At 40.3% G+C, this 21409-nt stretch overlaps 1 protein-coding gene across 4 annotated transcripts; it reads right to left on the bottom strand.

Annotated features, from left to right (window-relative positions):
- Positions 1 to 5667: 5667 nt before the first annotated feature.
- Positions 5668 to 21014, bottom strand: Slc20a1 (solute carrier family 20 member 1). 4 transcript variants are annotated; one of them, XM_087204230.1, is made up of 12 exons: positions 20691 to 20931; positions 19694 to 20264; positions 19390 to 19530; positions 19127 to 19212; positions 14164 to 14260; positions 14014 to 14072; positions 11601 to 11720; positions 9620 to 9889; positions 8970 to 9528; positions 8082 to 8267; positions 7461 to 7545; positions 5668 to 6658 (listed from the first exon to the last, which is right to left on the bottom strand). In XM_087204230.1, the coding sequence occupies exons 7-12, from the start codon at positions 11617 to 11619 to the stop codon at positions 6506 to 6508; spliced, it is 1272 nt and encodes a 423-aa protein (XP_087060356.1). In that variant the 5' UTR covers positions 11620 to 11720; positions 14014 to 14072; positions 14164 to 14260; positions 19127 to 19212; positions 19390 to 19530; positions 19694 to 20264; positions 20691 to 20931; the 3' UTR covers positions 5668 to 6505. The 4 variants fall into 4 exon arrangements, with proteins under 4 accessions (XP_087060356.1, XP_004844580.1, XP_087060355.1 ...); XM_004844523.4 differs by lacking the exon at positions 14014 to 14072 and having other exon boundaries at positions 20691 to 20940; XM_087204229.1 differs by lacking the exons at positions 14014 to 14072; positions 19127 to 19212; positions 19390 to 19530; positions 19694 to 20264; positions 20691 to 20931 and adding an exon at positions 15957 to 18430.
- Between the last annotated feature and the right edge of the window lie 395 nt (positions 21015 to 21409).

Genomic DNA, 21409 nt, shown 5'->3' with positions numbered 1-21409 from the left:
ATCTTCTTATGTCTACTTTTTAATTGGGTTGTCTATTAATGAGCGGTAAGAGTTCTTTATATATTCTGGCCATAGGTTGTATGCCCTGTAAATATGGTCTGTTTAAGGACTTTTTGTTTTAATGATGTCATTTAAAGTTCTAAATTTTGATAGAATCTCATTTATCAATTTTTTTCTTTTCTACATCATGTTTTTTGTATCCTAGGTAGTTCTTGCCTACCCTAAATTCATAAACATTTTCCCTTATAATTTCTTCTTGAAGTTTTATAGTTTTAGTCTTTCATATTTAGGTTCATAGATCCCTTCAAGTTATTTTCATGTATGGAAATAAAGGGTTGAGGTTAATTTTATATATACAGATACCAGGTGCTCTAGTGCCGTTTGCTGAAAACACTCTTCCTCGGCTCTTGAATTGAGTTTATATTCTATAAAATGCTAATGTTAAATAATCTTTCAAAACTCAGTGGACCATATATGCATGGTTCTATTTCTGTTGTTTTATTCAAATGATCTATATGTCTTTCCTTACACCAACACTGCCTTGATTACTGTAGCTTTAGAAGTCTTAAAATTAGGTACTAAACGTCTTCCAACACTGTTGTTTTTTTTTTTTTTTTTTTAACTTTTCTAGGTCCTTTGTACTCCTACATAACTTTTAAATTTCAATATCCAATTCTTCATTTATAGCACGTATACACAGACCTGAATTTTTATATATACCTTGTGTTTTCTAATCCTGCTAAATTCAAATACAAGTTCTAGGGGCTCCTAGAGATTTCTTAGTATTTTCTCTGTAGATGATCATTTCATCTACATTTAAAGATTTTGCTTCTACCTTGCCAACCCTATCCTAATTGTTTATTGCCAGACTATTTTGGTGGGGCCTAGGTTTCAAAGTTTAATGGACAGATAAAGAGTAAGCATATCTGCTCTTGTTCCCCATCTTAAGGAGAAAGCATTGTATCTTCTCCATTCATGTAAGGCATTCTCACTGGAAGTATGGAGTACATGTCTTTAATCTGTTGAGAAGGTTCTGTTCTACTTCTAGTCTCCTGATAGCTTTTACCATGAACAGCTGTAGAATTTAGTCCAATACTTTTTCTCCAACTAGCGACAGGATCATATGGCTTTTTCCTTTCCTCTGTTAAAATGATGACTTTTGGGGGTGGGTCTTCCAATGCTGAACCAACACTGCCATCCCTATAACAAACCGCTTTCTACATACTGCCAGATCTGACTTCTAATTGTTTTGTTAAACAAATTTCTATCTATGTTCATTCTTTTTTCTTCTATTATCTTTATCCAGTTTTAGGATTAACACAATGTTGATTTCCTAAAATGAGGGGAGAAGTGCTCCTTCTGCTTTAAATGTTTGATATAATTTATCAGTTAAAATGTATATGAGCCTGCTGTTGTCATATAGGTAGGTTTTCAAGCTAGGAATATACTTTCTTTAATAGGTGCTATTCAAATTTTATATTTCCTCCAGAGTTAGTTTCATTAATTTGTCTTCCACGGTACTTCTTAGAAGTTGTCAAATTTATTTCAAAAAAGATTTTTGTAATATGCTTTCTATACCTTTTAAATTCTGAAAATCTGTGGTAATGTCTCCTAGATCTTGATATTGTAATTTTAAAAATGTATAATTGATATTGTGTAATAGGAAGAAAAGGTCTATAGAAGCAGGGGAAGTGGGAGGGGTGGGGGAAAGGAAAAAAGGGAAAAGAAAAAATATGAGAAAAGGAAAAAAAATGGAAACAAAGTTTTTGCAAATAGGGAAGGGTGGGGGGTGGGGGTGAAAGGAGGGCAGGGGAATGGGGAAAAAAAAAAAGAACCAAGATACTCATGTAGTGGTACAAGATCCCAATGATGACTGTAACTGTATTTTATACCTAAAATATACCAATAAACTTAATGGGGAAAAAAAATAAAACTAAATAAAAATACTAAATAAAAACTAATCAAAACATATTAAAACATTTATCTTTACACCCTTCAACCATTGCCAACACAGCATCAGGGAAGACTGCATAAGTATCAAGAATAGGCAAGAGATAATCACAATGATGCAGCAGCTGGACAGCAGATGGACTTGGCTGACCTGGGAAGGCTAAAGCTAAGCTGGCCACTGGAAGGCTCAGAAATTGGAGACCCGGGCACTTTGGAAGAGATGAAGGGGCTAAAGCCAGAAAGACTGAGTCTAAGAAGCAATTAGGGCAGATGTAGTGTTAAATGATTAGAAAATTACTATTAATTTTACAACACATTGTGCTAACACTTTTTTTAAAAACCACTATTTCTTAAGACACATCCTAAAGTATTTTACAGTGAGATGTGTCTGGGATTTGCTTTACAATAATTGTAAAAAAAAAAAATGTTAAGTGTATGGGGAGGAAATGGATGAAACAAAAATAGCAAAGTTGATTGTTCCTAGAGCTTGCTGGTGTTGGATATCAGGTACAGACTGCATGGGGCTCCTTACAGTCTTTCAGGTATATTGTGAACATTTCCATAATGAAACTTCCTTTTTTTTTGTTACCAGGGATCAAACTCAGGTCCTTCTGCTTGCGAGGCAGGCAGCGGAACCACTGAGCTAAATCTTACCCGGCCCATGAAACTTCCTTTTTTAAAAGAAATAGCTGTTAAGCCTCTGGGCTCCCAAAGCCAGCCATTAGTCTTCCATGTGGTGTCAGGCTGGAAGTGTGCACTTTATAAAGGGCAAAGAAGAGGGTCTGGGAATGGGAAATAACAGGCAGGCAGTTGAGGCAATGTACAGACATCTGTACATATGTGGATCCACAAAAATGACCACACATGCTAAACCCATGCAAAGGGATATAATAACAGGAAGAAGTGTAGTTGTTCAGTGAACTTTAAAACTTTTAAAATATTTTAAAATAGAAGTGGAAAATAATAAAAGTATCATTTTTAGCACTCTTAAAATATTGGAAATACTGGCATTAAGTGTTTTTTAAAATCAGCTTCTATCATTTTACCCTTTGGGCTTTGAGTGTTATGAAGTATCTCCAAGAGGTCTTTTACTGTCAAATTCTGGCCAGTGTCACTTCCTGTGATATCTGCTTTCTCTTTATTATAATCACTTCCCTGTTTAGTTTACCTTTATTATGTTCCTTTGGCTACCCTACCTACCTAGGTACCTACCGTGTTCTCCAACAGCCATCCCATCAGTCTTCAACCATACCTCAATTAATGTGTGGTTTGGCTCCTTAAGTTATTTGCAGTTTCTGCCCCACTGAATTTTACTGTAAATTTTTGCCATGATGATCTCGATTTCTTTCAAACTTCAGGTAAAAAATTTGCAAGATGTTTGAGTGTATCATCAAGAGCCTATCCAAAAGTCTAAGACAGTTTTCAGGGGGACACAGTGGCACTGACTTGGTATCTCAGCTAAGGCAAAGCACTTGAGCTCAGGAGTTCAAGGCAGCCAGGGGAATCTAGTGAGATCCCATCTCAAAATAATTATTCTTTTTTAAATAAGCTTTAAAAATTGAAATAAGTGCCGCGAATTTGGCTCAGTGGTGCCACGCCTGCCGCTCGAGTGCAAGGTCCTGAGTTCAATGGCCGTTACCAAAAGAAATAAACTTTGTCCACTGGCTGGATTGATAAAAATGGCGTTTGATAATAAAAAGATTTTCACAAGAGAACCTAGAGCATACCTCAATAGCAGTCGAAAGTTAGCCTAGCATTTCTACTACTGAGTTAAGGAGGCAACACAAAACCCATGTCATGAGTAAACTGAGTAACAAATCCATAGTTAACCAGTTACCAACAGACTGGGATAAAACTATGTACTGATCACAGATCATGAAATGCAGGTGGTATTTTCTCAAGATTTTTTTTCTCAAGATTTGCAGACTGAAACGCTACCAATAAATTTGCATGTTATTCAGTTACTCAGTTAATATACCAAGGTGACTGAAATGTAAACCATGCTGTCCAGGCACTGGTATTATTTATTAATCCATGGTGTTTGAAATTCACTATCAGACACATAAAGCAAGGACTATCTATACTGAAAACAAGGAGATTAAAATGCATGATGACTACTTCTCCCACTGAGCCCCAGAACTTGGAGCAGTCAGGCTTTTGCCCTTCTGAGTCTTTTTCTGGGGTTCCCCAAGCAAAGAGCCCAACCAGATCACCTTGCATCCGAGTTTCTAACCTCAGCAGCACTGGTTCACTGTCACATGTTTGCAGCAGCATCCCTGGGCAGTTTTGACAAGCAAAAATGGGGATGAGATCAGTGAAAATTACCCTTGGTTGAGAACTGCCTCAGAGAAAGTACCTGCAACTGACCATACACTCAGCCTAAAAGTAAAACGTGTATTACTTAGATGGACAGCAGCAAATACCCAAAGAAATGGAAGTGGTTGACTCAGGAAAGGGAAAATACCAAGAGACCTGTTTTCATCAAACTTCTTACTGAATTACATACAACCCAGATTTTGTGTGTACGTTTAAAAAGAGGCAACAAAGCTGGTGGCGCACACGTTATCCCAGCAGTTGAGAGGCTGAGGCAGGATCACTCAGAGTTCAAAGCCAGCCTGAACTACATGGTGAGACCTCACCTCAAATGAAAGGAAGAAAGGAAGGAAGGGAGGGAGGGAGAGGGGAGGGGAGGGGAGGGAAGGGAGGAAAGGAAAGGAAGGAAAGAAAGAAGAAGGAAAGAAAGGCAACATCTATGACCCCCCAAAAAATAGGTCAGGGTTTTCCAGCACATGTCCTTATTAGATACAGAAATATAAACTCCCTTCTGGTCACTGCCTAGCTCTAGGGCTCCTCCTTCCCAGGAACAACTGTTCTTCCAAAAATGTTGGGAAGGGTACTGTCCTCCATTAAGCACAGAGCCCTGGAAAACCTGGCCCTAGGTGAGCAGGCACAGGTCTGATCAGACAGCCTTATCCTTTGATAGTCTTAATGCTGGATTCTATTAAAACACTTAAAGAAACTCGAGACTTCAAAAGTATTATTCCACAACTTCCAACACAGAAACCATCAACCTAGTTTGCAAAGAAATATACTTATTAACTGTTCTGATCAAGGATAAAAGAATGGGTCAAGACTGAAGAATCCAAAACTGGCAATTTTTATTTATTTATTTATTTTTTAATTTTTTTTTGGTACCGGGGATCAAACTTGGGTCCTTGTGCTTGTGCAGCAGGCGGCAAAACCACTGAGCTAAATCCCTGGCCTAAAACTGGCAATTTTTAAATGAAGCTGAACTACAAACATACAAAACTCATCTCAGCTTTCTGTGTAATATCAAAGCTAAAAACCATCTATGTAAAATAAAATAAGTTAGGGTCAAGCATGGTGGCATCCACCTGTAATCCCAACACTCTGGAGGTGAAGCAGAATAGTCCATTCAAACAGGAAAACTCAAGCTGTCAAAAACAAGTGTATCTGTACGCACTAACATGAAAATGTCTTAAAATTGTGCTAAAGGAAAAATGCCAAGCTGTTCCAAAAATCCCTAGGGAGTAATGTCATGTGTCTTCTGGGATCACAGAAATAAAAGGGAGTGTGGAACTTGAAGGTGGATAGGAGCTCTCACTTGTGACATCATTCACAGGTTCCTAACAACAATATAAGACTAACTGATCATGAGCAGACAATTCAAATATGAACAAAAACCATGAGAACAAATTTTCTAAAAACTGTAGGCTTTTTTTATTCAGTTAAGAGGTAGACAGATGAACATGGAAGGCTGTCCCATTTAACTTGCCCGAAGTTCATATTCCACTTCATTCATCCATCCCACATTGCCAGAAATCTTAAAGAAATTATGAAGATTGCCAAAAGGCTTTTTCTCCCTACTTCTTCACAACAGTCAATGAACTGCTTGCAAAGAAGTTACTAGTAACTTAAATTTTCACTGTGTTCAAAAAACCTCATCCCTCTAAGAAGTTCCCACATATGCTGATAGAACCTGCCACAACTGACAGGACGGCAGAGTGCCAATGATTCTATTTCTATAGGAGACTACAAGGGAAGCTTCAGTTACAAGTTTTGTTTTTAAATCCCTGTACATGTTAGGGCAGAAGCTGGTGAAACTAACAAAGCAGAGTACACTCCATCAACTGGCTCTGCATGATTGTTTTAAAAAAAGAAAAAAGAAAAGAAACACGCATATACATACACACACAATTATCTTCAGAGACAACATTAAAACATAATGGAATTGAAGCCTGATACAAAAAGTAGAGAAATATGTACAGGAATTCACAGCCCAGAAAGAAAGGGGACTTCAGGAGGAACCAGTGGAAACCTGGCTATTTTACATAGCTAATTTTGAGACAAGTCATATTTTGCACAAAAGCGATTACAGCATAAAGTAACACTTCCTTTCCACAGCTCCCAAACTTTCAAAGACTTTTTCAAGACTTGTCAGGTCTTCGGTAACACTGTAATCATTCTTCAAGGGAGCAGGAATGTATAGGGTGGTCCAAACATTGACACAAATTTACATCTCAGATTTATACTCTCAAGTAAGATATTTGAAGACTGCCATGATAGCAGCACTGATAATGCCAGAAATGGGGACTGTGACAAACCAGGCCATAAAAATGTTGCGAAAGAGTCGCCAGTCAACAGCCTTCTTAGATCGGAGCCAGCCAACGGACACAACAGAGCCCACCTAGGAGAGACACAGACCAAGGAAACTAGTTAGTTAAGTGCCCAAAGTATTTTGGCAAAAAGACACCTGAACTCGTTTAGACAAGGAGCCCAGCCAAATGGACAAGACCAATTCCATGAAAGTTGGTTTCTAACAAGTTATGATTACTCATGGAAAAATGAGGGTAATGTAAAAATCAAATCATTAAATCTGTGCTAATTTTTACTAAAAATGGTACAATATCCTCAGTACTACAGTCCTGAAGGGCCCTGAATATATGCAGAAAGTATATATACTTACAGAAAGTAAGTACACTACCCTTCCAACAGTTAAAACCAGAGCATCAGCCACAAGTGGTAGCAAAAGCCCATTCAGCCAGAACTAAATAGCTGGCCCATTTATTAGCATGTTACCCACACTACTCTAGTTTCCCCACAGGAAAAGAACATAACATTGCTATGTAGAAATCACTCAAAACCAAAGACACCATAAAGTGACTGTAATGACAGGCAAGTAACAATGGAAGAGGTTAGCAGCTGAAAATTACAGCTACATGTAAGAGAACTTAAGAATAGGCAAGAAACTGTAAAATAGAAGCCTTTACTCATATAATCACTTATCCTTAAGATTACAACTACATAAAGCTTTCTAAAGCAAACAAACACTCCACATATTACTACAACCATCAAAAGGTACATGAGGGCCGGGGATTTAGCTTAGTGGTTCCGTCACTTGCCTTGCAAGCTCAAGGACTTGAGTTCGATCCCCCATACCAAAAAACAAACAAACAAAAAAAGGTACATGAATATTTGATGATACTTACTTTACAATGTGTTGTACTGATGGGAAGGCCAATATTTGATGCAATTACCACAGTGAGGGCAGATGCCAGTTCAATACTGAAGCCACTGTAGACATAAAAATTCTTGTCAAGAATTCAGGATTTTATTTTTGTTTTAATAAACACTAATCTTTGGTTAACACAATTCTGCCTGGTTCTACTCAGTGACAAAACCTCCCAACATCTTTATTTCCTATAGCCCCTGAAATCTACTTTAAATGGGGCCATGGGACTCCCCTCTTTCCCTATTCTGTTAACATCTGAGGGTTAAGTTCTTCTGAAATATCATTAAAATTTTCACTTTTATTTTGAGGAATTTATTAAACATCAGTCTTAGCTCCCAAATAAACACAAAAGCTAAGTACATATAGCTAGCTATTCACTTTTAGTACACACATTTTCTTCAGGAGCTGGGTGGGTAAATGTTCAACCAATATGTTTCAGGCCAGGCAATAAAAAGGTTCAGGTCAACAATGAGAACATCAGAAATTTACACAAACTTGGTCACTTTGAGAGATTTGTCTGTTAACACTATGCAGTATTATATCTCTTAAAAGAATGAGCACTAAACTTTCTAAGACCTGCTGTAAATTACCTACTCACCTTGAGGGTGTGATTGGGGTCAGATCCTTGCCCATGGTCTGGATAACTCTCCTTCCCCAAACCCACAGCCCAACACAGATGCCAACACCACCATACAGTAAAAGCCATATTGGGGTTGCCTCTTTTGAAGAAACATCCCCAGTCCGATAAACGAGATACAAAGCAACCAGAGGTCCAATGGCATTGCTGGAAGAAAAAAAAGGGACAAAGATGACTTTCCAGGCAGAACTACATTTTGGCAAGACCCAAAGTGCTAAATGATTCACTAGGTTGTCTAAGCCTGACTTTCAAGCTCATTTGGCAAATGAGCCTTTCTTTCAAAGGAAATAGATAGAACCTGAACACACACGACAGAAAAAAATGAAAACTATTCTGGCAGAGCAGAGTGCCATGCACTTGGGGCCCTCTTCCTACAGGCAGTTTAAGCAACTCTGTCCCAGTGATGCTTACTGACCATGGAACTAAGGATATCAACCCACAAATTCATTCAACAGCACAGTGATTTTAAGTTTTCATCTTACATCCCATAATCTACTATCAAAGAATTAAACCCCATCTGGACAGAAGGTTTCTCTGTGAAAACCATCTGTTTATATTTATCATGTATAAAAGTAAAGTTAAGGAGCCAAGGATTTAGCTCAGTGGCACTGCACCTGCCTTGCCAAGGGCAAGGTCCTGAGTTCAATCCCCAGTGCCAAAAAAAAGTTAAAAACACTCTGTAATCTCTCTAAAGAATAAAATTCTATTGTTTATTAAGTCAATAACTGCTATTATCTCACTCTATCTAGATTATTCAGTATCGCATGGGGAGCAGGAGTACTCAAACAAGCAGATAAAAAAGAGGAGACAGTTCAGAGTCAGCACACCAAGGATTAAAAGTGGACTGACCTAACGTCATTGCCACCATGGGCGAAAGACCCAAAGCAGGCTGTAAGGATCTGCAGGAACTGGAAGAGGAGCGACACTTCAGGCTTATCCTGGTCATACCATTCTTCCAAAGAACCACTACTTCCTTTTCTGTCACCCAGACCCATCTCGGCCTTCACACTCATGTCCATCTCAGACACAGAGTGAAGGTCAGACACAGCATTGCAGTAACTGGTGTAACTATCCATTCGAATTCGCTTCTTGGTGTCTGCACTGGGCCATGTCAGCTTCTCCATTTCTTCACCCTTCTGTTCTCCTTCTTTGACACGGAATGAATCCAGAGGCATGCCACAAATTGCCATGGTGTAGGAAGTATAGCTATTATTGCGCCTCAAGGGCTTGTCACCCGAGTCTCCCATGCAGTCTCCCACCTTGGCCAGATGTAACTTATGGAGCAGCTCTTTGTACAAGCCAGAATCTTTATGCACTGTGTGATACTGATAGTGCCCACTTGAGTTTATTTGATTGCTGACAGCTTGATTGAACTGAACAAGGTTTCCATTAGGCAACTCCACTGCACCTGGCCAAGCATGAAAGGTAAGAGTCAGTCCAGCAACAGTAAGCCTCCTCAGCACAAGAGACTAGAGGGACACTTGGGAATATTAACTCACCGTTTATGGTGCTATCTACACTGGTCTCCTCCTTCAGGTCCACTCTGGGAAGCCTCTCTCGCTCTGGAGCTTCCTCCAGGTCTCCGAGTTTGAAAGATACTGTTCTCTCCTCCACCACAGCTCGAAGGGGGACACTGGCAGATCCTACCTCAGATACAGGAATCCGGCTTTCAGTATCACCGAGAGACAACTTTGTTTCTTCATGGTCTTCTTTCAAGCTATTCTTCTTCTCCATTAAGGGGCTTTCAGAAGGACTAGATTTTATTTCTCCTAGAAAAAAAAGAGGGGGGGTATTAGTTTGGTTTTGGCCACATTACCTTGCTCCATATTGTGCCACCCCCATCCAATCCATCTCAAAATAAGAATATTTGTAAACACAGAGCCGGGGATTTAGCTCAGTGGTTTCGCCGCCTGCTGCGCAAGCGCAAAGACCCGAGTTCGATCCCCAATACCAAAAAAAAAAAAAGGAATATATGTGAACATTCAGGGGACCTTTCTTGCCTGCTTTATCATGTCAGTAACTCATCTTTCACCTAGGAACAAGTCAACAATGTAGCACACCCTCTGTCGGAGTTGCAAACTTTTGCTATTAAGGGCTAGGCAGGAAATATTTTAGGTTTTGCAACCATTCCATACTCCTGGTTATTTTTTACAACCCTTTACAAATGCAAAAAGCCTTCTCAGATCCCTGCAGTGGAAGGCAGCTCAACCTTGGGCCTGAGTCAACTAAAAAGCTAGACTGCCCCTAACTCACATTCTTCTTTAAAAAGCAGTGACCCGGGGCCGGGGATTTAGCTCAGTGGTTCCAGCGCCTGCCTTGCAAGCGTGAGGTCCCGAGTTCAATCCCCAGTACCAAAAAAATTAAATAAATAAATAAATAAAAAATAAAAAGCAGTGACCCAAATTTCAGTCCAAGAACTCAAGCAAAGTGATGTATAAAGGCAGCTAACTGAAAATGACAACTTTAACATCTAAGTCTACAAAACAAAGAGATGCACCTTGTGGTTCCCATAGCATGACAGGAGTATTTTCCATTATGAAGCCAGTGCTTAGTATGTTTACTGATCAGTTCAGGCATTTCAGTTACATCAGACTAGCATTATAGCAAGATTTATCCACTTCTCTCCAGAGGGAAAAACGAGGTCACAGAGTCCTGAAAACCTGGCTAACGCTATACATGCGCCTCAGGCGGTAGCTCAGAGCTTCTTGGAGGCTCCTCAGTTTGGCTATGACGCAGCATTCTTCCTGCTGCAGTCTGTGCATCCCTCCACTGATGAAAAATAAACTTTACATTGCTAATCTAGCATTTGCACACATGAGCTGGGCAGAAAATGATTGAAAAGATCTCAGCCAATAAGAAAAGGAATACAAGAAAAAAAAGAAAAGAAATACAAGATTTAAATAAGACTGATACCAAACGAAATTTACAGTATTCAGTATTTAATTACATAATAAAGAGTTGTAATGACCTAAACAATTCCTTTATATGACACTTGAAAATGCTTACTTCTAGAATTTGTACAATTCTAGCACAAACACAACATGCATCTGAACATGTATATACACTGTAAAATGTGTATATGAGATCAGCTGCATATATTAGGCTTCATTTTGCTAGTCTGCAATTATACATAGTATGAAAACATTTTGTGCCTAACCCTTATTTTCATGAAGCTATCCTCTCACTTGCCAATTAATGCAGGCTACAATTTCTATGCCACTGGCTACCGACCAAGGTACATTTTTTAAAAAGATTAAATGCCTAACTTATCTCTCCAATTTAGGTTGAATATTCTTTATGACTAAGTCTCAGGTCATTTTAAGTCCACATAAAATAGTTTGGAAAACAAATCCATATTCACAAATTTCCACTTAAAATCTTAATTTGCCAATCTATGCAAATAGTGGAGTTTTACAAGTACCTAAACAAAAATAAACACACTACTAGTTAAAACATTTCTGCTACAAGTTATGTACTTACGTTCGATTTTTCTCTTCATCCTGGGACATACAAAGAACCAGACGAAAAGGGCACAGAAAACTGCACATCCCACCGAGATGAGGATGGTACCCCACAGAGGAAGTTTGTCAAAGCCCAGCACTAGGAGATAAAACGGTGCATCTTGAAAACCCCAGGGCAACAGCCCCCTGCAATAACGTGTAAACCCTCCTGTAGGAACACAGGGCTTCCCCAATCCAGCCCATCACCCTTCACAGCTGCTGAGAGCTTCAATTCCAGAGTTTACTATTCTGGTAGATACACTAATCTGGGAGAAAACCCCACATCTTAAACCCACATCAGTTTGGCCCAGTAAACACCTTCTGGACTCATGTCCTCAGTCTTTTCATGGTCTACCTTTTTCATTTTTTGGCAGAAGATGTAAGGATCACATATGAGGACCTGTGACTAGCCAGGAAACAAACAGAAGCATCCTACTCCTCACCCAGCTCCCCACCGAGTCTAACTACCACATATTACATTTGCTCGTACGTATTCTTTTGAAATATTATCTATGAAAAGATAATAGTTTAAAGAATACACTTGCCTTTCACAAACAAAAGGAAGAATTTAGTGGTAGTTTCACTAATAAGCCATATCTTGAAGAGACGTCCCCACCAATACGTTTTCACATGGTTCAAGGATCGGTAGTAACATCTGCTTGTCACTTTCCCACCAAGAGGCTCCTACCTACCTGCCTAAAGTAAAGCCAGAAGGAAAATACCACACAATTCTATCTAAGATCTATAGTTTAAACAGCTTAGCTACTTAAGCTTGTTTTGCTTATTTTGCTGATCAGGTATTAAATAACTTATCAAATAGAAACTCACTGCCTCCCAAAAATATGTAAAAATCAGACATAAATTGAGGTCCCTTCAAAACTCAAGTTCTATGGTGACTATTAAGTCTTTTTCATTTTAATTTCTACTTTTAATTTTGACCTTGTAGTTATGTAGGGTAAAATATACATGAAATTTAACCAATCTCTATCACAATTTAAATTTATCTATATTCTAAGTCAAAAGAGGAAATGAAAGAAGACTGGGTTTTCTTGTAAATGATTCATAAAGAACAAGTTACCGAAGTTCCCATTTTAAAAAATGACTGAAACAGTCAGGCAAGGTAGTACATGCCTGTGATCCCAGCACTCTGGAAGGCAGAGACAGAAAGATCATTCAAGCCCAGCATGGGCAACTTACTGTGGCTGTGTTAAAATTTATAAGGAGGGCAAGGAGGTTAAACTCACTACAAAGGCCCTGGGTTCAATTCCCCACCACCCACAAAAAAAGGACTGAAAATGTGTTTCCAATCTTATTTAACCTTTGTACTAACACATAAACCATAAATGATTAGACTCATTGAAGTTTTTTCAGTTTAGCATGAAGGACTCAATTTGTAACAGAAGGAAATTGGGCATATAAGCCTTTCTTCATATATACCACTCAATATGGAATGTGGCATCCTCCAAGACCAATATTCTCATAAAGTTGTCTATTCCTTTCTTGATATTCCAGTAATAAAGGCAAGGTCAAAAATATGAGCTCCATATTGGTGACTTATTTCAAGACTTAAAAAGCAAGTCACAATCCATTAGTCAAAACTGAAATCAATGAACCAAAGTAAGCACTAAAAAGTTAAAATATTTGAAAATATGAGTACATAGCACGTAGGATAAATTGCTTCCTGACACTACTTTCTATGTATGCACATACATATGCGAACAGGTACATACGTATCTATGCCTATATACATATGCATGTGTGCCCTGGGCGGCAACATACAATATACCTCTTCCAGTAGGTCAGTCAAAATACTTAAAAGCCACTGTCTCATGCACTCAAGAACCATCTGGCTAAATAGGCCTAGAAGCCAAAACTGTACTGTCCTGCTTGACAAGATGCAAGTTATTAATCTCTTGTAGTTGCCAAATTAAGCAGTGCCATAACTTAATTCATGCCTTGCCTAAGTACCAGTATGAAAGCAATCAACATTTCAACCTTTACATTCTCACAAGTTATTTTTCCTCTCAGCTGCATAAATTCTTCTTCTCAGTGTACTTAGAACAGGTGTTAAACATCTCAACTCTTCTCATTCAAGCAGATTCAGAGGAGTAAATTTAGTGCTTAGAAATAGAAGTAGCTCCATTTGGGAGAGAAAAATGATATCCAGCAAACCAGTCCTAAACGACTGATTAGTGAAGAACAGATATGTAACCAGTGACTCTTCAGTAGTTGAGATCAGTATCAATTTCAGCATTTTTAGCATAGATAGGAGAAAAGGAAGAAGATCATATTATCGGTGGATCCTGTGAAGACTAAAGAGGAAAGGTCTGTAGTGATTTAGAATCTGAGCAGGTCTCTTTGGTTGAAAAACTATCTAGGTTAACTCAGCATACACTAGCCTGCAGCCTTCTGAAATGGGCACAGGCCAGCCACCTTCTAGGAGATTTCAGCCCTGTAAAGCAAAAAGGGGTAAATTGGGCATTTAATGCAAAGTTTTATAAATAACGTTAAATTCACATTTAAATATTTTGGTATGTACTTACACGGTGCTCCAGTATACATGATGGAAAAGAGATTTATTCCAATTGTGCAGGCATAAAAAACTGGCAAAGCTCGCAAACCATTAGGAACCGGGTCTGCCTATAAAACATTAAGATCAATATCTTAAAAGCTGTAAAAGTTAACCCATTTCTAGAGAAACCTAAAATAGGGCATGTTTGGGAATTTCAATGCTAACAACAGTCTTATCATAGTAATTTCCAAGGCAAACTAGGCTTTTCCTAAAAGTCTTGCGAAGAAAACTAATTCTATCTTCTACTTAAAGGACCTTTTCCTATGTTATTTTTAATAAGATTACCTATATTAGTGACTGATAATATCCTGAATATGTTTCAATACCAAGTTCCAAGGTACCTGAAGTTCATATGTAAACTTAAATGCCTGAGGATGTACTAGACATGAGATGACAGCAACAGACTATGAGACTTTAGAGAATTCCTTATCTGACCTTATGCTTCAAATATTAAAAATAAAACACGTAGCATGTATCTGCAACAACCACTTTATCTAAATATTGTATCTGATAAGACACAGCACTACCTATATAATCAGTGCTTTATCCAAGTGCAAAGATAAAAATCAACTGTTCGCTAGGTCATTCACTCAGTCAAGAGACTGCCAAGAACTATTCTGGAAGAATGATGAATGTCATTATATCGTATACCTAAAATGTACCAATTATTAGAATGAATAATCGATAATGTAAAATAGGAAGAAAAGGTCCAAAGGGGTAGGGGTAGTGGGAGGGGCAGGGGAAAGGAAAGAAGGGAAAGGAAAAAATGATGAGAAATGGAAAAAATGGAAATAAAGTCTTTGTAAATAGGGAAGGGTGGAGGGCGTGAAGGGAGGGCTAGGAATGGGGAAAACATAAGAACCAAGATGCATTATATAAAGGTACAATTCCCAATGAGAAATGTAATTGTGTTGTATACCTACAATGTACCAATAAAAGAATTTAATACAAAAAAAAACAACAAAACTATTCTGGAAGGCTGGGGATTTAGCTCAGTGGCACTGAGCCTGCCTCCAAAGTGCAAGGTCCTGTGCTCAATCCCTGGTACCCAAAAAAAAGGGAACTATTCTGGGCACTGAAGCACAAGAGGGAATGAGACCAAGTAAGTCTCTGTCTTCATAGAACCGATACTCCATATTCTGGTATGGAATAATATAAAACACTGATAAATACTGTGAAGTAAAGAAGGGCAAGGAGACACTGATGGGAAGGATGAGCACATTTTAATTGAAGGGGGAAAGGGAGTATCACTTGAGGAAAGACTTAAATGTCTCAGGGGAGAGAAGGATAAGCCACTCAGCTATGACAGAAGTATCAGCAGGTAAAATGGCTCCAGTGTGACAAAAAATTAGTTGCACTTACAACTGTTTATTAATTCTACAGAAAAACATCCAAGTAAAACAAGAATAAGAAAACAGATCTGAATTATTTGGAAGGCTAATCTTCCAAAACAGCCTTAAGTTTTAATGCTATCTTAACCACAATTCCAACAGAAAATCTTGGGGAAGAAGAGACAGAGGGAAAGACCCAAGAGATACTAAAACTTCTGACCAAAAAAAATATTATCAATACTTTGGGGAGATGGAGGTAGTGGCTTAATATCAACAAAACAGAAAAGAAAGTTTATAGACCTATGTGTGGAATAAGGATATCATTCCTAATCAGTAGAGATAAGCCCTCCCTGAAAACCAATTTTAATTTTAACTCTCTTATCCACTGTTTAAAAGAATACTAACAGTGAAATAGACAAAACAAAAATACAACCTTAAAGAACCCAGGAACTGTTAATTATCTCTGAATAGTAACAGTACTGGTCACAACCTAAGGACAGATAACAAGGTTAAGAACCCAAGCCATCTACTTTTCTTCAAAAGGCTATGCACAGTTTTAAGAAAATTCTCCCAAAAAACCTAATGCCCCCACTCTAAAGACTGAAACCCATTAGGGGCCTACAGACACAGAATGGTCTATAGACATTATAGGGACTTCTAACAGATTTTTCAAATACTCTATTACTTGGTAATACAGTCTCAATAAATCATACTGTGATGAGTTAAGCAGTTTATGTACTTATTTTTTCACACAGCCCAATTAAGTATTACCTGAGGTAAACAAAGTTCTGGATATGAAGTAGAGAATAAATGACACTAGAGTATATTATGAAATACATCATAGTTTTAAAAAGAAAGCTAGAGTTCCTTCCTCCTCTTCCCAGTCACTCCCAAGAGGTAACCAGGATTAATAATTTTATGAAATAATTAATTACTATATGATCTATAGGGCCGGGGATTTAGCTCAGTGGTTCCGGCGCCTGCCTCACAAGCGCAAGGTCCCAAGTTTGATGCCTGGTACCAAAAAAAAAAAATCACTATATGATCTATTTTTAACACCTTAAAATTTTACCTGAAAATAATGTGAATACCTCATGATCTAGTTACATAAAATAGGAAAAGGGATCTTCATAATGCCTCACCTTCATCAGAGTAGCTTTATTTTTCATATATTGGGTACACCCGTAAGTTTTTGTCTAAAATAAAAGATATCCTGGATATATTTAAGGCAACTCCTATGCTAACAAATGGGAGAATGAAGAAAGCTGGGTTTTTCCTGACTTTCAGAATTTAAATATCCAGGGCCGGGGATTTAGCTCAGTGGTTTCGTCGCCTGCTGCCAAGTGCAAGGACCCGAGTTCGATCCCTGGTACCAAAATAAAAAAACAGAATTTAAATATCCAACAAGGGGCCAGGGATTCAGCTCAGTGGTTCCGCTGGCTGCCTGGAAAGCTCAAAAGTGCAAGGACCCAAGGCCCCCGGTACCAAAAAAATAAATAAATTTCCAACAGGAAAACTTTACCCTTCACCTGTTCTATTTAATGCTACAGTCCTTCACAGAAGTAGCTCACCTCCATCCTTCCTTTTCCAACTAAATTAACACCTTTGGAAAGTCAGAAAACAGTAAATTTTCAAAATGCAGTTTCTGAAATAAAGCATTTTGTCCTTAATTTTTAAGGCCATATAAATTCTAACAGTTGGAACAGACCTTAGTCCAATATTCAATTACAGCAGCTAAGATTCCAAAGCTTATCTGTCTAAGGATGTTTTCTTAAAATTTAAAACTCAACAGTAACCACAAATGTTGACACTCAGCTAAAAAGTCATGTTATTAAGACTGGCGTGTGTATGTATGTGGAGATCCTCAAAGTCAGCCTGGTTTTAAACACTGTTCCAATCATTCTTGATCATTCCCATCCCCACACTTACATGCAGTTAACAAGTTAACATGTCTAACATGAGCTCTTAATAACATGGCAAAGTAACCTGGCACACATTCCTCATCTAAGAGGTTCTAGGCACCTGAATATCCCTCCCTGCACCTCACATTTCTCCCTCCAGAAAGGAAAGCAAATTTGTTTTGCGGAGATTAGACACACAGTCTCTCCAGAATCAGAATGATCTATTCCCAACAAATCAAAAGGGCCAATATAAACCTTTATAAAGCAGGAATCCCTAAAAGGGAATCCCATGAATTCTTCTGATTCTCTAGTATGTAGTGGGATATAAGGCTCTATTAAGAACACTAAAAACTCAGGCCCCTAATCACTGAGACCCTCAAATTTATGAATCATATTATCATACACCATAGTTGTGGGAGGTAGGAGGGGGGTGCTAATCATACCTCCTTGCTGAAACAGTACCCAACTTAAAGAGTATCAGTGAACTGTTTACTCTCAGTCATATCATGCCAAGCTACAGGTGTCTCAAATGTTCAAAGTGTTAAACTGTTATGTTCTGCTGGACTCAGTCTGTGCATAATAGTGATTAGTGAGTCACTTTACCTGTTACAGAACTTCTAAGGAGACAGACATAAATCCTTCCCCAGAGAAGCTTAAAACTAGACCAGACAAGTGGGGGTCCAAATACTTTCTTACCCGCTGGGATTAAGGTACCTATCTCCCTTCACTCAGATTTCCAGTTTAGGGGCACTTTTTAAAGAACTTAACAATGGACAGTTAAAAGCCATTCACCTTGGAAAAAGGACAACTTTGTTTCCTGAGAAAAATGCATTTATTCTTTCTGTAACTTAGTCCAATGCCAACATAATCCCTTGTTGTCTACATTTATTGTGGAGCCAGCATCAGACTTCCTGATAAAAAGAAATTAATACTGGGTCTGTAAAGTCAAAAGGAATTTTTTTTTTGGTACTGGAGATCGAACTCAGGTCCTTGCGCTTGCCAGGCAGGCAGCGGAACCACTGAGCTAAATCCCCGACCCTAGTCAAAAGGAATTTTCAGGGCTGGGGACTTAGCTCAGTGGTTCTGCTGCCTGCCTCGCAAGCGCAAGGTCTGGAGTTCAATCCCCGGTACCAAAAAAAAAAGGAATTTTCAAATAAACAGGAAATTTAACAGTCATCTGAATGTTTTGCTCCCCTCAAAAAAAAAAAATCTGTTTATTTTTACCTATTCTGAGAAATTGGAGTAACTATGGGAGGCAGGGCCTTCATCTAGAAGCTTATAAACTGGTTATGCTAGTCAAAACTGTAAAGACCCATCACTGGCACCTTAGAGAAAGCCACAGGGGATATTGTGATTTGTTGAACACCAAGCTTACAATTCCAACTGGCCTGAATAATGGTGGTTTAAAGTATTTATCTGCATACAGCTAGACAAAGCCACTTTTAAATAAACTTCCAGACTGTTTCATTTCAGTCTCTATTTCTTGGCAACTGATGGTACTCAATTTTTCCTTCCTGAATGCCCTCTTGGGTACTAAAAACTTGCTTTTTTCAGAGTTGCACAATATACATATACAGAACAAAGAACTTTTATAACTTCCCAAGGCCACATACCTACATACCAATCACATCTGCCGAGAATGCTGAGTTTGAGTAGGACAGTATGACCCATGAAAGGTCCTAACAGGGAGGAGAAAAATTACCTTACGGAGGATGAATGCACGAACAAGGAAGAATAAAACTCCAGACATAATACCAGAAAGCAGAGGAGAGATGAACCAAGACATCACTGGAATAGAACAAATTAGGAAAAAAAGATCAACTAATGGAACCCAACAACCAAAAAGTATTTAAATGCTCTATTTTCAAATCTCCTAAATCTGTCCCTCTACTTCACACGATGTACTAACATACATAATATCATGGTAACCTATAAGAATAAAAAGCGATTCAGAATTAAACATACCAATTTTTATAAGTTCAGACCACTTGACACCCTCCTGCCCCTTGGCCACAAGGGAGAAACCAATGGTTGCACCAACAATACAATGGGTCCCAGAAATGGGGAGCTTCAAAAACGAAGCCCCTAGTTGCCACACCGCAGAACCTGAAACAAAAGTCAAATTTAATTAAATAAATGGCAAAACTCCATTATGTAAGCAATGTGTTCCGATGGAAATAATCTGAAAGGTGGAACACCAAAACGAAACCACCCATGATTCAAATTTGCTCATCCACCACTAAGAGTACAGTACATAAAAAGAACTTACCAAACATAGCACTGACTGAACCTGCCATCAGCTCTTGGGTCGAGTTGTACATCTCCACATCAATTAAGCCCTGCCGGATGGTTTCGCTCACTTTGGCCCCCAGTAAGACAGAGCCCACAGTTTCAAAGATGCTAGCTAGGATGCAGGCCTGCTTCAGGGTCACTACACCTGAGCCCACAGCTGTACCAAACGAATTTGCTACATCATTGGCTCCCACGGAGAATGCCAAGATAAATGCAATGATGAAGCCCAAGATGAGCATCCATAATGGACCAAAAGCAGCAGTAGTAGTAGCAGTCATTCTCTAGAGTAGTGGATTTTTTTAAATTAACGAGAGAATTACTGAGCGGCTTTCAAGATGTGTAAACAGAAATATGAGGTATCAAAAACGTTTTAACAATATATATGATATAAAATTAAATACTGTAAACTACGGCACAGAAACCGAGCTGGGGAGTTACTGCTATACACTGCGTATGGGCGTCTGTTGTCTGGGGTGTCTTTGGCTCTGGAGGGCTAGAAGCACGCAGGAGAATTCCATGGCGGATTATAGAAAGGACGTAAGTTCATCCTGGGGAGCGAAGAGGGAAAAAAATAACAATAGTAGCGAGCGGGGGGGGGGGCACTTCCGCACCCCGCCGTGTCCACTGCGCCAGCCGGCCCTGTCCCCCGCAGGAGGCACGGGGCGGCGGCAGGGCACGTGGTGTCCTGGTGTCCTGGGTCCCCGGCCCCGCCCGGCCCGGCCCGGCCTGCCCCGGCCCCAGGCCGCCAGTCCGCGCGCGCCCTACGCGCGGAAACCGGAAAAGGGCCGTTCCCGCGCGCGCTGCCCGAGGACCGCCAAAAACGCCCGGGGGCGGGTGACTGGATGGGGGAGGGAGCAAGGAGACAGCAGAAGGCTAGGAGCCGCCCACGCCCGCCAGAAGCCTCCCTCGCCGCGGAGTCCACGCCTGGCCCCCGGGAGAAGAATGAGCCTTTGCCGGCCGGCGCCACCACTCACCAGAGAAAAGGGAGGGCCAAGTGGAGATGACGAGACCAAGGCTGCGGCGGCGGGCTGGAGCCACGGACGCACGCACCTGAAGCCGGCGAGCAGGCAGCCGAGGACAGCGGAACCGGGGACACCTCGGCGGGGCTCGGGACCCACGCAGCACGCAGCTGCGGGCGCCTCAGCAGCCGAGAAGAGAAAGCACGCAGCGTGCGCCAGCAGCCATCACTCTGGCGGAGCACGCCGCCGGCCCCTACTTATAGCCGGCGCCGCGACCCGCGTGACCTGAGGCGCCTCGCGCTGGCCCGAAGCCCCGCCCCCTGGATGACGCAGCTACCCGCCGGCCAAGCGTGCCAGGCCGGGTGAGCCCCACGGAGGCGCTCATTGGCCCGGCCTGTGCCGACGGCCACGCCCCCACCGGGGAGCTGGTCCACGTGGGGCAGGACGATCCCCTTTCTTCGGCCTCGCCAGGTTATCCCTACACAGTCTGTCCACGCCGGCTGGTGACCGGCGGAGACCGCAGGGGAGGGACCCTCGCCCGTCCCCCGAGGTCATCAAACGGGGGTAGCTGAAGACGCAGTCAAGGTCATCCCTAGTTCCTTCCACGCGGCCACCTTTTGCTTGGTGTGCCGCACTTTGAGCACAGTTCCGACCTGCGGTTCCTGGTGGCCACATCTGGCCAGGTTATCTCGCGCCTGCCTGGTGACGAAGCGGGAGGGCTTGTTTCCTAGGAT

This window comes from Heterocephalus glaber, unplaced genomic scaffold (genome assembly GCF_053883595.1).
Source record: "Heterocephalus glaber isolate CG9 unplaced genomic scaffold, H.glaber_assembly_v1.0 deba00000470, whole genome shotgun sequence".
Taxonomy (NCBI): Eukaryota; Metazoa; Chordata; class Mammalia; order Rodentia; family Bathyergidae; genus Heterocephalus; species Heterocephalus glaber.
Note: the sequence above shows the minus strand (reverse complement) of the source record. Positions and strands in the feature narration are given on the sequence as shown.

Excerpts from the sequence above, each read along its gene's own strand:
- Slc20a1 (XM_004844523.4), bottom strand. The coding sequence starts at position 19,994 with ATGACTGCTACTACTACTGCTGCTTTTGGTCCATTATGGATGCTCATC. Across the intron at positions 14,261-19,126 it reads GTGCATTCATCCTCCGTAAG|GCAGACCCGGTTCCTAATGG; the intron begins GTAATTTTTCTC and ends AATGTTTTATAG. Across the intron at positions 9,529-9,619 it reads TGTAGATAGCACCATAAACG|GTGCAGTGGAGTTGCCTAAT; the intron begins GTGAGTTAATAT and ends ATGCTTGGCCAG.